Source organism: Sciurus carolinensis, chromosome 2 (assembly GCF_902686445.1).
Source record: "Sciurus carolinensis chromosome 2, mSciCar1.2, whole genome shotgun sequence".
NCBI classification, from domain to species: Eukaryota; Metazoa; Chordata; class Mammalia; order Rodentia; family Sciuridae; genus Sciurus; species Sciurus carolinensis.
The window spans coordinates 105,026,491-105,044,331 of record NC_062214.1 but is presented as its reverse complement, the minus strand read 5'-3'; the positions used below and the strand labels follow the sequence as shown (position 1 = coordinate 105,044,331).

At 38.5% G+C, this 17,841-nt stretch overlaps 1 protein-coding gene across 1 annotated transcript in view; it reads left to right on the top strand.

Moving 5' to 3' along the window:
- Slc12a1 (solute carrier family 12 member 1) overlaps window positions 1-17,841 on the top strand; it is an 81,763-nt gene that overhangs the window by 25,843 nt on the left and 38,079 nt on the right. Inside the window, 10 exon segments of the mRNA XM_047539705.1 lie at window positions 3,858-3,942; window positions 6,347-6,498; window positions 7,793-7,900; window positions 8,218-8,341; window positions 10,043-10,144; window positions 12,157-12,312; window positions 15,625-15,638; window positions 15,640-15,725; window positions 16,456-16,519; window positions 16,521-16,568. Of these exon segments, the coding sequence (XP_047395661.1) occupies window positions 3,858-3,942; window positions 6,347-6,498; window positions 7,793-7,900; window positions 8,218-8,341; window positions 10,043-10,144; window positions 12,157-12,312; window positions 15,625-15,638; window positions 15,640-15,725; window positions 16,456-16,519; window positions 16,521-16,568 (939 nt within the window).

Genomic DNA, 17,841 nt, shown 5'->3' with positions numbered 1-17,841 from the left:
ATAGGTTTTACCTCACACAAATAAGCAAAATAAAAGTTTCAGGTTTCACCTCAATAAATTTGTAATCAACTTCAGAAGATTAGATAAGAGTCATCAGCAGATGGCTCTTTTTTTTTTTTTTTTTTTTTTTTGCAGTGCTAGGGATTGAACCCAGGGCCTTGTGCTTGCAAGGCAGGCACTCTACCAACTGAGCTATATCCCCAGCCCCATCAGTAGGTGTATAAGTGGAAAGCATATGCACTGTCCTAGTGGATTGTGACATAAAAGTACTGAACAATTGTTCAGTTATTCAGGGATGATTTCAAGGAGGTGACTTTTGAATCTGAACTGAAAGCAAAGGGTAGTTACTGACTATTGGTGAGGAAATAAAAGCAATTCCAGGCAGAGAAGACAAGGAATGGTCAGGCATGAGGGAACTGTGGCAACAGGAGTCTCTTACACTTCAACAGGAGAAACCCTGGTGAGGCTGGATAACCTTACATGGCAAAGGGAAACAACTATGTGAGGGACTTGAGGGAGAGGTGCTTGCCGTAGAATGTGACTGACTCCCTGCAAGCCTTCATACTATTTCACCTTCATTGTTGTATTCTCAAAAGCTACTAAGGCATTTAGTAGGTAAATATTTATTGAGTTCAATGATTTAAGGCATTTGTATTTGTTATATTAGTGACCACAGTGCTGTGGTAAATTCTTGAACACAGATAATGGCAGAAAAAAGATTATTATGAAGCTCAGAAAAGTCAAGAAGCATATTCAAAATGATTCAAGTAGTAAGTATTAACCACCTAATGAAATTTAGTTATGGATGTTGAACTTCTGGTTTCTCAGCACTGGAAATCAAAGGTCACTGATTTAAATTTCTGCCAACTGTAAGCATACTTTCAAATTAAATATTATTATGCTTTTTTTAGATTCCTTAAAAACCAATTTGTATCAGATGCTTGGTAGTCAATTCAGCTTAGCTAGCACTAAGTACCTGAATTAAGACCAAGGCAGGGGAAAAGGACCAAAGAGGTCATCTTTAATTTGAGTTGGAGAGAAAAAATGGAAAGAATGTTTTCACAGTGATCCACAGTAAGAAAACATTATATATCAAGTGCACACTTAAAAAATTTCTCCAAATGGTTCCTCATTGCAAATAATGTCTTCTGATATTTTCACATCAGTTCTATTCTATTTTTTAACACTAGTGGAATCTATTGAATTGAATTCATGGCATAGCAGTTGAGGAAAAAGAAACAGACTTGGTCATTGAGTTTGAAATGGCAGGAGATCACCAGTGTGGAGATGTCTAATAGGTAGCTAGATTGATGAGCCTGGAGCTCTGAAAAGGAGAGAGGGCAGGAGTAGAAGCCACAACCTGGATGAACTCACCCAGGTATGTGCAAGAGGGAGGAGTGAAGAGGTCCAACACAGCACTCAGGGAAACACAGACATTCAAATTATTAATGGGTGAAAAGAAATTCATGATGTAAAAAGAGAAAGAGCTTTCTAAGAGGAACGGGAAGCCAAGAAAAACTAGGGTCATGACAGTCAAAAGAGGGGAATCCCTTGAGAAGTAGTAACATGACCAAAAGCCAGAGTGGAAAAGTACATTATGTACTGAAAGGTGACAATATGCTGGGAAATAACAAGAGACCTTCAGTATAGATATACAGATACTATTCCTCTCTGAAGGTGAAACTAAAAATAAGAGATTCAGTTTGAGTAAATATTTATTCTTTACACAATATAGAGAGGTACAAGTTGCTCACATCTGCTCAGACTCAGAATTCTCAAGATGGCCCATCAAGAGTTGGCACAAGGGGGAGCTGGGCACGGTGGTGCATGCTTGTAATTCCAGTGGTTTAGGAGGCTGAGGCAGGAGGATTGTGAGTTCAAAGCCAGCCTCAGCAAAAGCAAAGTGCTAAATAAGCAACTCAGTGAGACCATGTCTCTAAATAAAATATGAAATAGGGCTGGGGATGTGGCTCAGTGGTGGAGTCAGTCCCTGGTCACCCCCCTTCCCCCTGAAAAAAAAAGAGTTGGCACAAAGGGTACTACAGAGCTCTTATCCTGAGCCTTTCATTTGCTAATAATATACTATAGATGGTCTGTAAATATATACCTGGGAGAGGATTTGTGAAATACCCAAGTCTAATCAAGAGAGTTAAGATGTGATTTCAGAAATGCAAAATCAGAATGTGGTTTTCATATTGAAAAAGCAGCAATATAATAGATTGCTTATATTCTGTCTTAAGAAAGAATATATGTTTAATAAAAAATGGTAGAAGAAGGTTAGATTGGGGTTACTGCTGAAGGAAGGAAATTAATATTTTAGAGTGAAAACTAAGAATCTATCAAAGTGGCAAGCCCTGTCTACAGGTGACCAGACTAGACAATCACATTTTTTTTTCTGATCTTATAGAATCGTACATTAATATAGTGTCATCACAATTTTTATGTTAATACATATAACATATAAATCAAGTCTGACCCTCATGTAACTTCTGTTGTTTTAGAGATTGTAATAGTCATAAATAAACACTTAGTCTTCATGTTTTAGGTGCAAAACTGCCTTCCATCTTCACCCTTCTTATCCTTATATTCATTTCCTTCCTTCCCACTTAATTCACATTCCACTCATATCCCAAGAAATCTCTAATCAAGTAAATAAATTTTGAAATATAGCATGAATAGGGAGATTGGGGCCCATAAAATCCACAGTTACCTTCTTATTTCTATGAGTTGTCCCATTGCATACCTGCCACACTGACTTTTGTGGACAGTAATGTGTGCAGATATTCCTAGGAGAGTGTGGGAGGGGTGGAGGGTAGTGACCACAGAGTGGCTCCGCAGGCTGGTTTACTCCCATGTGAGGGCAGGTTTGCTTGGTTAAATTATGACTTCAGCTGTCATGTTGAATCTACCTTCACTATGACCTTTGTGATGGACTTGATTAGCATATTTGAGTTTTTTAAAAAAGCTCAAACTTTGTTTGACTGTATTGATTGCTTATTTGTATTGATGAGTCTCTTGTCCTCTAGTGGGGAAACTAATGCCTACTGGAATTGTACTTCCCTCAGTTCAATATTTATTGACTCCTACTATATGCCAGGCACTGTCCTGTATAAACAATGAATGCATTAAAATCTCTATTTGATAATCCCTGTTAAGTTGAATTGAATATAATTCAATATGCTGCTTGGAAATTGATTTGATATGATTTAGGCCCCCAAATAGGATATAAAATGGTAAATTAAATATGATGTGAACTCAACTTAGTGAATGTATATACGTTTATAAGCAAGAGAGAAGTCTATTTTCTGGTATAAGCTTGAATTTACCTTTCTTTATACCTGCTTATGGAAATTAAACATCTCCCATTGTGATCATTTCTGAACTAGATTCCAAATAGGGATTGGAGAATTTGGTAGACCATCCTTTCTGCTCACGCACAAGTGATTTTTTAAAGGCAAGCCTAAGCTCAATATAAAACAAACACACATATGAAGATATCATCAACATGCCAGATGTATTTGTATATTTTCCCCTCATGCTTTCCCACACAAATTTATAGGAGACAAAGAGAAGGAAGAGGCCTTGGTAAGTGAACTATCTAATGTACTTTTCTATGAAATCTCCCTCTGGGGCAGTTAGAGATGTCTTCTGTTCAGCACAAAGTTTTACAGGATTCATTATTTGCCCTAAACACTTTATCTCCATACCAAAATAGTTGAAGCTCACCACTTTGCCATTTTCTCCAACACGTCTTTAGAATTTGTCTTAGAAAGGGTATCTTAAAAATTTGAAATAACTCCAAGCAAACTATGCTTATTATTCTGCCCTGTTTTTTCCTCCACATTATTTTTTGAAAGGACCCCCAAGATGCCATCCCCAGAGGAACCATGCTGGCCATTTTCATCACCACAGTTGCCTACATAGGGGTTGCTATTTGTGTAGGTAAGTTGTATGTCTCTGGTGTCAGAATGTCAGAAGTACAAGGAGCCCGTTCATTCTTTATGTCTAGAGGGCTTTCAATAGAACCTAAGTAGAAAGAATTTTTTTTTTTTTTTTTTTTTTTAAAGGCAACAATTTTAATTCCTTTTTGGGTACCTAAATCTTAATGGTTTGAATCCTTTATGGGTTTTAATGAAATTGAGCTGTAAAGCAGGCATCCTGGGTCAGTACAAGAGCAGAGCTAATCAGATTGTCATTCTGCCTAAACCCAAAGAGGGCCCCATTCTGCTCCCATAGGTGATAGTTCCACTGCCAAGAAAGCCCTCAGCTTCCAGCACCCATCTCCCTTGCCGCAGGAGGAAGGTGAAGAATAGAGACAAGCAAAAAAATCAAACCAAACCAAAACAAGAAATGGCCTTAGAAAAGTATGAAAAATGTGGAATTTATAAGAGTATCTCATCTTTGTACTGCCACCTCTAATATGGAAATGTCACTGTCACCAATTGGCAGGAAGTCAGAATAAGACCCAGCTGCAGGCAGTGTGGGCGGCCAACCCCCATATTGCTCACTGAGCAGAAAATATGTGTATTTTCTTGCTGTTTCTGAGTATGACTTTGGTTCCACCTGTTGCCTGCAGTCACACCTACTCCTGGTTGCCCCCCCACAACCCGCCCCGTATTTAGGCCATACCATGAAAGAGAGAAATGTGGTTTCCCAAGATACAAAGAAGAAAACCCTTTTCTGTGTACAATAGATAATACAGATCTGGCTGGTCAACTATGGAGGCCTGATGGCCATTTTATCAAAGGGGACTTCTCAGTGGTCCTCTGCTTCCTATAGGGGAAACTAGGCAAATACATATATCTTAAGTTGGTTTCTGGAAGAAAAAGAAAAACAAAAGCAAAAATCTTCTTTTCTTGCCTATCCCACTGCCTCTTATTGGATAATGTTGGTAAACGTATTCTTGTGTCATTTCCAAGTTTAGTTACATGTAAAGAGACTTTCAATGCATTAGAAAATCAACACATTTTTAAATGACATTGAAACCGCTTAAAGTTAAATTTCCCCATTTTTTTTAGACCCAATAAAGATGAGGGAAGGAGCAAGTTAGAGATGTGATTTCAGAGATTCTTCTAGTTTTTGCCCCCATAAGTGGGAGGAAAAAAAATCTGAATTTCTATACCCTTCCCATGGCAGCCAGAGTCAACATCCTGTTGTTAATGCAAATAAGGGCTCATGGCCTGGCTTTATGAGAATTTGGAGAGACCTATTATGCAGAAGTTAAAATACATGATTCATAAAAGTCAATCTGACATAAATGAACAATGCAAAGAGGTAAAATCTAGAATGAATAATTTTGCTTGGTAATCAACAGCCATAATTTGGAGTGTTTAAGCAAGGCTGGCAGGTCACCTCTCAGGGTTCTGATAAGAAGGATTCCTACACTGATTATTATTAGTGACTCCATCAACTCAAAAATTCTGTGCTTTTTTTTAAGTCTTTTCCAGACTCAAAGAATGTGAATTCCTTGACTAAAGCTGAAAGTTCCTATTAGTTCCTGACATTGGGACCTGTCTTAATTAGAACCTATTCTGGGTGAAGTTCAAAAAGCAAAATAAACAGCTTTATTGGTTGGCGTTTAGTTTGTACAATATTTATCTTTTGTGTAATTTTTAAAAGTTAATTATATTTCACACATATATTCATGTATTTCAATAATCCTATCAATACAGAATGGTGGCTACAGTCAAGAAAAACTCATAAGGAAAGCCAGTAATTAAAATACATATCAAGAGTCTTTAAAATGATCAAAATTCCATTTCTGAGAATCTAGAGAAATATTTGAAATACAGAAGAAAAATTTACACACTAAGATATTTATTATAGAATGTTCGTAGTAGAAAATAAATATTCAAATGTGTGAAAATAATAAAATGGATTAACTGAAAGAAATGTTTGATACAACATTTGACCATTAATATTAAATTTAATTCCATAATGCTTTCCCTTGGTTCCCTCACAGACAAGAAAATATAATATCCTTCTGTTTGAAAAACATGTGGTCAGTAGCACTAAGTCAGAAATATGAATTGAATACATGCTATGTGCAAAATATTGCCATGTACATTTCAGAGATCAGAAAGTAAGGCAGTCTCAACCCCCAAATCTCTTAGAACAGCTGTTGAGAGCTAAGACTTAAACCACCCAAGACAGTCAAAATGACAGGGCCACTCTCAGGACTCACAGGATGGGAGCCTCCAGTGACCATGTCCCAAGAAACATTGACCACGAACAGAGACTGGGAATAGCCCTTTTCAGACTCAAAGTCAAATTAGTGTTTTCAGAAGAAAATCATAGAGAAGCAGAATCCTTCTAAAGAAATGACGAGCCACAATTGTTTCCACAGCAGCCTGTGTGGTCCGTGATGCCACCGGAAGCATGAATGACACCATCATTTCTGGGGTGAACTGCAACGGGTCAGCAGCCTGTGGGTTGGGCTATGATTTCTCAAGATGTCGCCATGAACCGTGTCAATATGGGCTGATGAACAATTTCCAGGTTTGAATTGCCAAAAAAAAAAAAGTATAAAATGTTTATTTTGTTGTTGTTGTTGTTTTAGAATCATGGATAGTGAAACTTCTGAACATCCAACTGATTGATTATTGATTGATTTGAATTCAGCAAGCAAGGAGCAATTTGTATGGGAAGTAAAAGAGAGATACAGGCATCATGCAGTAGCACTTCCTGGGGTTACATTTACTGTGGTGGGGAGACTATAGCAGTGGTATGAATTTCATTACCAGGATTCAGTACCATTTGGTTCTATGTACCTTTTGATCAGCAGTGCAAGATTTCATGGCGGAGGGGAGAAGCTGGGATCAATTGGCACTTGGAATGCTTTTCATCTGTGGACTTTGGCTTAGGAAAAGCCTCTGAGGAGCTCCAGGGAATGCCTGAAAGACAGGGCAAGAAAGAAACTCTGAAAGGAAGGGGAAAATGAGGAGGAAGGAACAAGGGAAGTTGGAAATATGTAGGACTTGAAACATTGACTGTCTGCATGACTGGTGAGAAGAGAGAAAATTAAATGGGTTGTGAAGTCTTCATTTATCTATTTTAACAACCAATGCAGAGAAATTAACTCAGCTGAAGTCATTATTCCAAAATTTGAATTAAATTGATAGAATCTCATCATGTCTCAGCTCTAAAATTATGTTTAGTGAACACATAAAAAGTAAAGATTTGAAAAGGCTCTGTGTGCAGGAAAACCTAGAAAGGCCTCTAATAAGACTGGTAAACAGTTGGGTCCCTCCCCAAACCTTATTAAAATACCACTTTCTGCTGGATAGAATTTCCCACCATCAAAGAAACATAACTGTGCTGGAATTGTAGCTCAGTAGTAGAGTACTTGCCTAGCACATGTGAGGCACTGAGTTCGATCCTTAGCACCACATAAAAATGAATAAATAAAATAAAGGTATTGTGTCCATCTACAACTGAAAAAATAAATAGGAAAGAAAAAAGTGAAAGAAAAAAGTCATATGACCACAAAGAACAGGGAAAAATGCAGTCAAAACCCTTGAAACCATTTCCTTTTTTGTTTTTTCTAGTTTATTCTGAAAATATTGTGGTATTTATTATTTTACATATAACAAAAATGCTGATTCCATTTTGAAAAAAGTAAATATTAAGAACTCCAGAATGAAGCAGAGGAGAGGTAAAATCTCCTTAGAAGCAATTAGCTTATAAAAGATTCCAAATTACAGAAAGTGGAGGGAATCATTTGCATAAAACTGGGGCTAATGTTTTAAACATCTATTGGAAGTGTCTCCTTTCTTGGTCCTTTCTTCTCAAGGTCATGAGCATGGTGTCAGGGTTTGGCCCCCTCATCACTGCTGGAATCTTTTCTGCAACTCTCTCCTCTGCCCTGGCCTCCCTCGTCAGTGCACCCAAAGTGTTCCAGGTAATACAGGCACAAGAGCTGTGCTTCTCCCTATTGCTGCTTCCACTGCATGTAGATCAAGCTGAAATATTTGTTCTCGGTGGCAATCATTTTCCATCATTTTCTGAAACAGTTAATGTTTGCATCTGGCTCAAGTGCTATGTCTGCCACATAGTCAAGATCGATTCAAATAATATAAAGAATGACAAACTGCAGTGTTAACTCGTGCCTCATGTTGTGTATCACTTAATCTTTCCCCAAATCTTCTTGTTTGAATCACCTAGAGAAAATGACTGTGCATAGATATAAGTGACAAATTTCTCCTTCTCTTCCATTAGGCTCTGTGCAAGGACAACATCTTCAAAGGCCTGCAATTCTTTGCAAAGGGATATGGGAAAAACAATGAGCCCCTGAGAGGATATTTTCTCACTTTTGTGATAGCCATGGCGTTTATTCTTATTGGTTTGTAGTTTTCTTGTTCTTACTGAAAGCCAAAGAACTCTTCTGATTACTCAGAATTTACCTTTCAGTTTGAGAAATTACCTATTTTATGTTTAAGATCCCATTTGGGAATGTTGGAATCTAAGAAGAAAATGAGAAATCCTTGTGTGTAGAAGGCCTTTGGGAAACTTGAGCTAAACTCTAGACTTTATCTGTTTTTTGAATGTGAATGTCAGAAACCCATCCGACCAAACGCAACTGAATCCGTCCTCCTAACTGCCTGATATTGTCTCACTTCAGAGTTTCCTTCAGCTGCCATAGCTCCCAACCTGACAGCAGAACTGAATTGTCTATGTCAGTATTTATCAAAATAAGGTTCATTGGCCAACTACTTAGAATCACCAGGATGTTTGTGAACCCTGTGCAGATTTTTCAGACCCAACTCCACAGTTAATGAGCCAGAGTCTCTGAGGATAAAAAATCTGCATTTTTTACAAGCTTCTCAAAAGACTTATAGGCCATTAGTACTTGAGAACCACTTACCTAGACTATACTCTTGACTTCCTCTCCTCAAACAATAAAGAAGCAACTCTGAGCTCGAAAAGTGTGTTCATCAACGATTGCTTGCAAATCCCTCAATACTCCCCAAGGCCTCACCTTTGCTGCTGAGCACTCAGGAGGAAAGGAGGCAAAAGGCAAAGTTCAGATGGGAGCCACACAGGTGGCAGCACCTTCCTCAGCACTGTGGTGCCAAACAATGTGTGTTCCTCATCATGACCTGTGAAACTCGGGGAGCAGCTGTTGTTCATGGATCCTCCTAAGATCTCTATGAGGTTGAGGAGAGCAATATATAACTCTCAGATTTTTAAAAAATTAAATTAAAATGATTACGTATCTCTAGAGATGTTCCAAGTATGTAATGTGACCTTTAAGGCCTCAAATGATTGCCCGGTGCTGCATTTAAATGATTCTCCGAAGTTTAAACACTAGTGTATAAATTAAATACTGTCCTTTAAAATCACTCTTTCAGAAAAACATGGATTAGCTCCATGCGCAGATTTTATGGCAGCATTTTTTGCATATTTCCCAACTGTGTTTCTGTGTTCTAGAGTCATACTCAGCTGCCACCTACACTTGCATCACTGAGGCTTATAGATACCTGAATTTCAGATGAATGAGGAAGTCTCTCTTTTCTTGTGTCATACAGTAAACAATCTGCTTAGCATTAAATCATACCATATATTTAGCCACTGAGGTCAAAGTACTTTAAAGATGTAGAAAAGTAAGAAACAGTCACAGGAGTCCTGAAAGTCATAGAAAGCATCCTGGAATATGCAGAAAGATTTCCACTTGGTAGTTTCTAGTGCACTGGTTTTCAATTGATCTGTCACCTTGCAGAACCTTTTGGTTATTTATATGGCAGACAAAAAACATGGGATTTGTTGGTGCCTTCAAAATAGAATATGCTCAGTCCCCAAATCTTCTAGGTAGAAATCTTGATTGTCTATTTTCTGATTGGTAGTTTTTCTTGATTCTCACTTTATGGAAATCATGGTTAAGAGTATAGATGACACCCCAAAGAAAAATCACTAACTTTTTAAATTTTGACAGATGCTAGCTATATTTTCAATTTCCAAATAAAGTCAGGCTTCCAGGCTATAACAGCTGTTCAGCCCAGATCTCATGACTCAACGTACATGTTTAATTCTGCTTCTCTTACAGCCGAACTGAACACCATTGCTCCCATCATCTCCAACTTTTTCCTGGCTTCATATGCACTTATTAACTTCTCCTGCTTCCATGCCTCTTATGCTAAATCTCCAGGTAAGTTGACATTTCAAAACTAGAATAAGCTTAAGCAAACAGTTAGTTTGTCTCAATAAAATGAAATAAGTTGGTGAAAAGTGCTCAATCTGTGTTTATATGTTTTCTTATATCCTAGTGGGCAGCGTAATCCACTTTATTTTGGTGAGTTGGGGGATGGCTTCTGAAATAGAAAAAGAATCATTTGAGCAATGGCCTTTTTGACCAACCGTAAAGTCAATTTTCTCCTGTGGCAATAAATTATTCATTGCAAGAGAAACCACATTTATTTCAGCAGTAGAAAAACACCACTATTTATTTCCAGGGTGAAAGTGACCACAGAAGTGGAATAAATGTATATATTTGAGACTTCCTTACTATCAATTTGTTTCCTGCCCATGGTGCAGAAGAGAAGGATGAGTAGCTCCCATAATTACCTGCTGAGTGCAGGCGATGCAGATTCACGTCGGGCCCCTCATGTTGATGCCAGCAGCGTCAGTGCATTTTGGGGCTGGGTTTAAAGTCTTTCAGAATTTCATACCAAAGAACTTACCCCTGTGCAGTCATCCCTCATCTCTTTTTTGCTTCAACTGGCCAATAGAGATCTTCTGCCTTTCCTCCAGAATAAAGTCTTGTCAACATCAACCCTTAAAAAGTTCCTCACCATGAAGACTTTGTCAAACATATTAAAAACTGCCTTAGAGACTGCTGCCTTCCCAAGCCTTTGGAAAACCCACTGGAATGAAGATGAAAGATAAATGGAAAGGGAATCTTTATCCACCCAAGTCTATTGGGTGATGGGAGCTGTAGAAGGACCTTTTGTTTAGTTTTGTTATATTCTTTTAACACAAAGAAATGTATGACTCCATGCCATGTTACGGCCATTTTTGAAAAACAAGGCAGAGATATAGAGGTTGGTAGGAAAATGAGTGAAAAGGAGGAAGGGAGAAAAAGAGAAAGAGGAAAAAAAAAAAGTATAGGAAACAGAAACACAAACTCAGAAAATAAGTCAATCTCTTTCTCTCTCCCTCCCTCCCTCCTTCTTCCTCCCCCTCTCTTTTTGTCCCTCTCTCCCTCCTTATTTTTCTCTCATTCTCTTTAAAACACACACACACACACACACACACACACACACACACACACCGCACACACACAGAAAAGACAGACTCAGAATGTTCAATTATGTTCTTGAGGTGCTATTTCCATCTTGTGGTTATTTAGAAAATTGCTTCTGGAGACTTTTACAGTTGTGTTGTGTTTTGGCAACTCCAAAAGTAAAATGTACTTCATCCATAGACCAAATGTGCCCTCCCAATCAGAGTCTCCCCATCCCTGACCATACTGTCTCCTGGCTTCTTTCATTTCAGAGAACTAATACATGGAAACCTATGTATTTGGAACTGTGAGAAATATTTTCCTTACAAAATGTGTGATATGCTAATGTATTTGGTTTAAGAAGTCATTACTAGAAAAACCTCTTCCTCTTTTTCCCATGGATTATTGTTTCTGAAAGGGCAAGTCTATCCTCTTAGGGTAATGGGAGAGCTGCCAGGAAGTCAAGCAGATTGACTCCTGCTGACTAAGAATAGTCAGGTGCAAAAGCTGAATGTCTTAATCTCTCTCCTGGACAACCAGGAAGTTCCTCCTTCCACTTGTTAGACCCCACTCTTTTCATTCCTCTGGACTCCTATCAACCCCCAATGGCTTAGATTTTAGAAGTCCAAGGTTTGGGAAGCACAATTGGGGTATACAGGAAGTATGGAGGGGTCTACGAGTGTAAATTTTCCAAATGTTTAATATTTCCCAAATTTTACAGCGTCCTGTTTGGTTTAACCACCACTTGCATAGGCCAGGGACCCAAGATCACAGGAAATAAATAAATAGATAGATAGATAGATAAATAACAGAACTAGAAAATGAAACTAAAAGTTCTGATTCTTTGAACCAGGAAAAGATACATTGCCTACATTCTTATAAAATTCAGTAGCATGTTAGCAGTGGTGTGAAAAACTTGTGGATTTTTTTTCTTTCAGGATGGAGACCTGCATATGGGATTTACAACATGTGGGTGTCTCTTTTTGGAGCTATTTTGTGTTGTGCTGTCATGTTTGTCATTAACTGGTGGGCAGCTGTCATCACCTATGTCATTGAGTTATTCCTCTATATCTATGTGACGTATAAGAAACCAGGTAAGATAAGGACTGTCCAGGATGGGGTTTCCAAATCTCCCTCTACCCACTTCAGCATTTTGGCATTTATTACACAGCTTAGGTGTGTCATGTGTCATGTTTGAGGTGGATAGTAATAATGTAAGGCAATGTAGGAATGACAATGACTATGTTGTATACTCATGTAATCCTCCTGATAGTGTTGTACATTGGGTATTAGTCTCATTTTACAGACAAAGAAACTGGAGTTCAGAGTTGACCAGTTGCCAAGGTAATGGTCAGGATGTGATGGAGCTGACATCTTAATCAGAGTATGATCCCAAATCTCAGAAGCTTTCCATTATAGCACCTTCTCCTTCTATGTCCTAAATGAAATACATGTCCTGTCCTCAAGAGTTCACAGAATCACACTTAAATGATTAATTATGATATAATATAGTAAGCACCATGAGAATAAGATGAACAAATTGCTAAGAAAAGGGGAGGGAAGGAGTCATTTCCTTGATTAGAGTTGTCCAAGAAAATTTCAGGATTCATGGCTTGTGTTCCCAGGGTCAGGTACTCTGTATAAACTTAATAAGTATTTGTTGAGTGAACAAATAAATTAGGTTATAAAGAAAACAACAAGCAACTAAGAGATGGTTAATGGGGCAAATCAGGGAGTGAGATTCTAGGCAGAAGGACAGCATGAGTGAAGTTAAGACGCATATAAGTTGGTGTTGTGTTGGGAAGCCCCAAGACCTTAACATGCAGATTTGTTTAGTACTAAGGAGAAGGGGCATGAGGTGAAGTGGGAGGGGTGGACTGGGACCAAGGAAATAAGAAACTTATATGGCCTGCCAAAGAATCAGGATATGGAGAGCAACAGAAAGATGCATGGGTATTCAGTTGGAGAAGCATAGCTGGACCTAAACTTTGGATGTTGACTTTAAAGCCAGTGAAAAGGTTGGACTGAAGTGGGAAGTGATTAGGGAACAGGGTGTACCTAGAGGCCCCAGGCCACCATAGAATTCCCCTTTAGTCACTCGCCAGTGAGGTGGCGATTGTATAAACAACTTTGGATGGATTTGTTTTGTTTTTCTTTACTTCATATATTTTTAACATCAGATATAATTTACATATGATAGTTGTTCATCCCTTTCTGATGTACATTCCACAAGTTTCAACCGACTTACACAGTCCTGTACCTACCATCATAATCAAGATGGAGGACATCCCTAAGTTTCCCTCACACCCCTGTGTCTTCAATCTCCTTTCCCTGGAACTTGTCCCTGGCAACTGCTTTTCTAATTTCTGGATGCTATAGCTTTATCTTTTCCAGAAAAATCATATAAATAGAACCATGTAGTATGTAGCCTGTACATGTGCCTCCTTTCACTTAGCATAATCCTTCTAGATTCATCCATGTTGTTGCAGGTTTGTTCTTTTGTATTGTTGAGCAGCATCCTATTATGAATATATCATAACATTTAAAAAAATCTATTCACCAGTCAATGGGCATCTAGGTTATTTTCAGTTTAGGATGGTTACATATAAATGTGCTGTAAACATTCATACACAAGTCTTCATATGGACCTACGTTTTGATTTTATTTGAGAAAATAGGATTTGGATTTCTGTTTATATAGTAAGTATATATATATATATAACTCTAAAAAGAAACTGTCAAATTTTTGTCCTTAACGGCAGTACCATTTTCTGTTTCTACCAGCAATGAATGAGTCATAGTTAGTTGCTCCACGTCTTTGTCATTGTCTAGAATTGTCAGTTCGTTTTTTTTTAAAAGCCATTCTAATAGATGTATAGTGCTATCTCATTGTGGTTTTATTTACTTTTTCTCAGTGACTAATGATGTTGAACATCTCATTTCCCATCCATATATCTTCTTTAGCTAAGTGTCTATTTCAATCTTTTGCTCTTTTTTTTTTTTTAAATTGTTTTCTTATTCAATTGTGAGAGATTTTTGTTTTTAGTTTTTTCTACTAGGGATGAAAACCAGGAGGGCTTGACCATTGAAGTATATCCCCAGTCCTTTTTTTTTTTTTTTTTTTTAATCCTGAGAAGGGTCTCACTAAATTGCCGAGGGTCTCCCTAAGTTCCTGAGGCTGTCCTTAAACTCGCAAGCCTTCTGTCTTAGCCTCCTGAATCAAGTGGCTGGATTTGTAGGTGGGTGCCCCCATGCCTGGCGTGATAGTTCTTTATATATATTTGGGTACATATCCTTTTGCAGTATGTGTTTTACAAATATCTTCTCCAGTTTTGTGGCTTCTATTTTTATTTTCCTTATAGTTTGTTTTGAATAACAGAAGTTCTTAGTTTTTATGAAGTCTTGGTCATCTTTCCTTTTTTATTTTTATGGTTTAGCATTTTGCTCTTGAGTTAAGATATCTTCCCCTAATCCAAGGTCACAAACTTCTACAAGTTTTAGTGCTTGGTAATTTCATTAAGGTCTACTATCCCCTTGGAGCTAATTTCTATTTGTGGTGTGAGGTATGGTTCAAGTTTCATTTTTTAGATATAAATGTTCATTTGACTAATGGGGGTTTTATTCCTATAAAGATGAATTGTCTAAGGTATGCTTAATGCCAAGTGCATTGTCAATATTGATCTATGTTAACCTGGTTTTACCTCCAGTTAATCAACTCCAATTCAGTTTCTGACCTTTCAGAGCAAGAGTGGAGACAATAGATTCATCAGTCTTGGAGTGGGGCTATGCATTCCTATTCTATTAAAGTGTCCATTAATATTTAAATTTGTTTTTAAAAAAATGAAAGAAGGAAGGAAGGAAGGAAGGAAAGAAGGAAGGAAGAAAGGAAGGCAGGCAATGGATGGTAGTACTGACTTCCCTTGTTATGATTAGGTTCTAAAAGTTCAAACTCGAATGCTGGCTAAAGAGCCTTGATCATATTTTTGGACATCTAGAAGTACCAATGCCCGAGCTGCTCATTTTAACTATTCAAAATCTAAAGATGATTGCACACTATCTGTGTAACTGAAATTGCTTTCAGTTTAAGAATTTGTGAAGACCCCTTGAACTGAATCAGGGTTGACCATTTTTCCAAATTCTTCTGCTGCAACGTGGTTATTGCACAGCCTCTTCCACTAGGCAAGATTTCTGGGACTGCAGCTTTACAGGCTGATCCTTAGCTGGAAAAAAGCCCTGCTTCTGAGGATTCACATGGTGTCACGGAAGGACACAGAACTCTTTCTAGGAAACACTGTTGCATTTTTTTCTAATTTGGGCACAGATCACTGCTTGCATAGCCAGGGAAAATTATAGAAGGGAATGGCTTGTTACAACTTTTTGTGTGCCAATTTCCTCCTTGGTCCACAGATGTGAACTGGGGCTTCCTCTACACAGGCTCTTTCCTACGTGAGTGCTTTAGACAATGCTCTGGAATTAACCACAGTGGAAGATCACGTGAAAAATTTCAGGTAAAGTTGGCTTCTCAGGTATCCTGCTGTGTTCCACATCAGAAGAATCTTTTCCTTTGTGGAAGAATGGGGTAGTTACAAGCTGTGTGAGTATGTTCCAAAAATGAGCAACAGTACTGCCACACTTTCACAGTAGCACTTCCTGTGAATGAGTGCTTCTTCCTTCCACACTGGGTCATGCCTACCCCAAACCATAGCCCTCCAAGGTGCCAAGTGTCACCTTCCATGCATGGAGATGGAAAAGTGACCTAAATGACGTGATTTCAGAGACACGTCTTAATTATTGGTGTTATCTCCACTCAGCTTAAACTTACTGAATTCTCTTCAGAGACACTTGGGCTCTTGAGTTATATCTTATTTTGAATGGAACCTCCAAGCACAAGTTGCAGGACCAGATGAAGGAGAGAAGCTTGAATAATGACTGGAGAAGGACGGGTTTTGTTGAGATTTGGGGTAAGGCAGTATCCAGAGGATAAAGGGCAGGTGGGCCCAAAACTGCCTTTTCCCTACTTCATACCTATGCCGTGACTAACTGGACTATGAATACGAAGATGATAAGGTAGACAGGTAGTGTGATTCAAGAATTCTGATGGGAAACCCAAGAAATAATTAGGGGAGAGACAGTTGAGTTTTTCTAAGCCTTTGTACCGGATGTTTCCAGTGGAGTGTTTCTGTTCTCAGGGGCTTCCAGTGATGGCCAACTCGCATATCTTCTCTTCTTTACTTTCAGGCCCCAGTGCATTGTTCTAACAGGGGGACCTATGACAAGACCTGCTCTCTTGGACATAACTCACAGCCTTTACCAAGAACAGTGGCCTTTGTATCTGCTGTGAAGTCTTTGTGGTAAGAGACCTTCCATCTAGAAAGTGCTTTACCTCCCTACTCACCTTGGGTTATTTAGTTGAGCAGGGAAGGTGTGTGCAGTGACAGGAAAATAACAGAAAACTCTGCACAAGAGCCCCCTTCCTTGATTCATAGATCAAGGATGAACAAGAGCCCGTGATCCTGAATTTTAACGGGTAGATGAAATGTATTTCTGATTTCATAGGAGACCAACTAAAAGTGATAAATATTTCCAAAGGATGGCCTTTGAGTCAAGAAAAACAGACCTGGCTTGGAAATAAAATGAAAGCATTTGGGGTGATAACTGTCCATCGAAAATGAGAAAGGATGGAAAGAGCCAGAGAGAGCACTATTATATAGACCAACTGATGAGGAGAGAACCAGACATAATGGCCTTAAATGACAGCACGTGAAATTTAGATGAAATATTTGGATGAACCTGATGACACCACAGGTCTCTAGGGAATTAAAACAAGTTTTCTGTTCCTTAGATAAACAGTCACAGCTGAATGAATTACTTTTTGTTTAGGGAGTAGGTGGTAGACAAATAGTAATTAATAGGTGATTTTCTTAGGAAGTACTCAAATAGTTGCTAAAATCTTAACCATAATTATTCTCAAGTGGAGAGAAAGCTTTAAAATAATGATTAAAATAATAATGTATAGGGCTAGGGCTGTAGCTCAGTGGTAGAGCATTTGCCAAGCATGTTCAATCCCCAGGATGAAAAAAAAAAGTCTAAATCCTCCAAACTAGCCCACTTCTAGTATTCTCATATAATTCCTTCTTTCTCTCTCTCTCTCTCTCTCTCTCTCTCTCTCTCTCTCTCTCTCACAGACACACACACACACACACACACACACACACTGCTAAAAATCCTCATCTACTGATGTATTTTTATAGTACTTAAGTGCTTACCTATTCTTCAAAGCATTTTCCTAGTTTTTCTTGTTTGATTCACATGACAGCCTAATAAGGCAAAAAAGAAACGAAGCTCTGTTCTCAATTTTCTGGTTGGGAAAGTGAGATTCAAGAAAATTAAATTACTGCACTGAGTCACATGACAAGACAGTGGCAGCATCAGGACATCAGCCCAGGTCCCTGAGTGTGCTCTGCATTACGCGATGTGGAGAAAACCTCAGCAGACTTGCGTACTTGGGAGCACTGTTAGACTCAGGTACCACTACTTACATTTCCAGTGTCAGACAAAGAATAGGCCATCAGGAGGCTGTGTGACCCTGGGGCCAGTCAGCTCTGTGATGATGTAGGGGCTAGT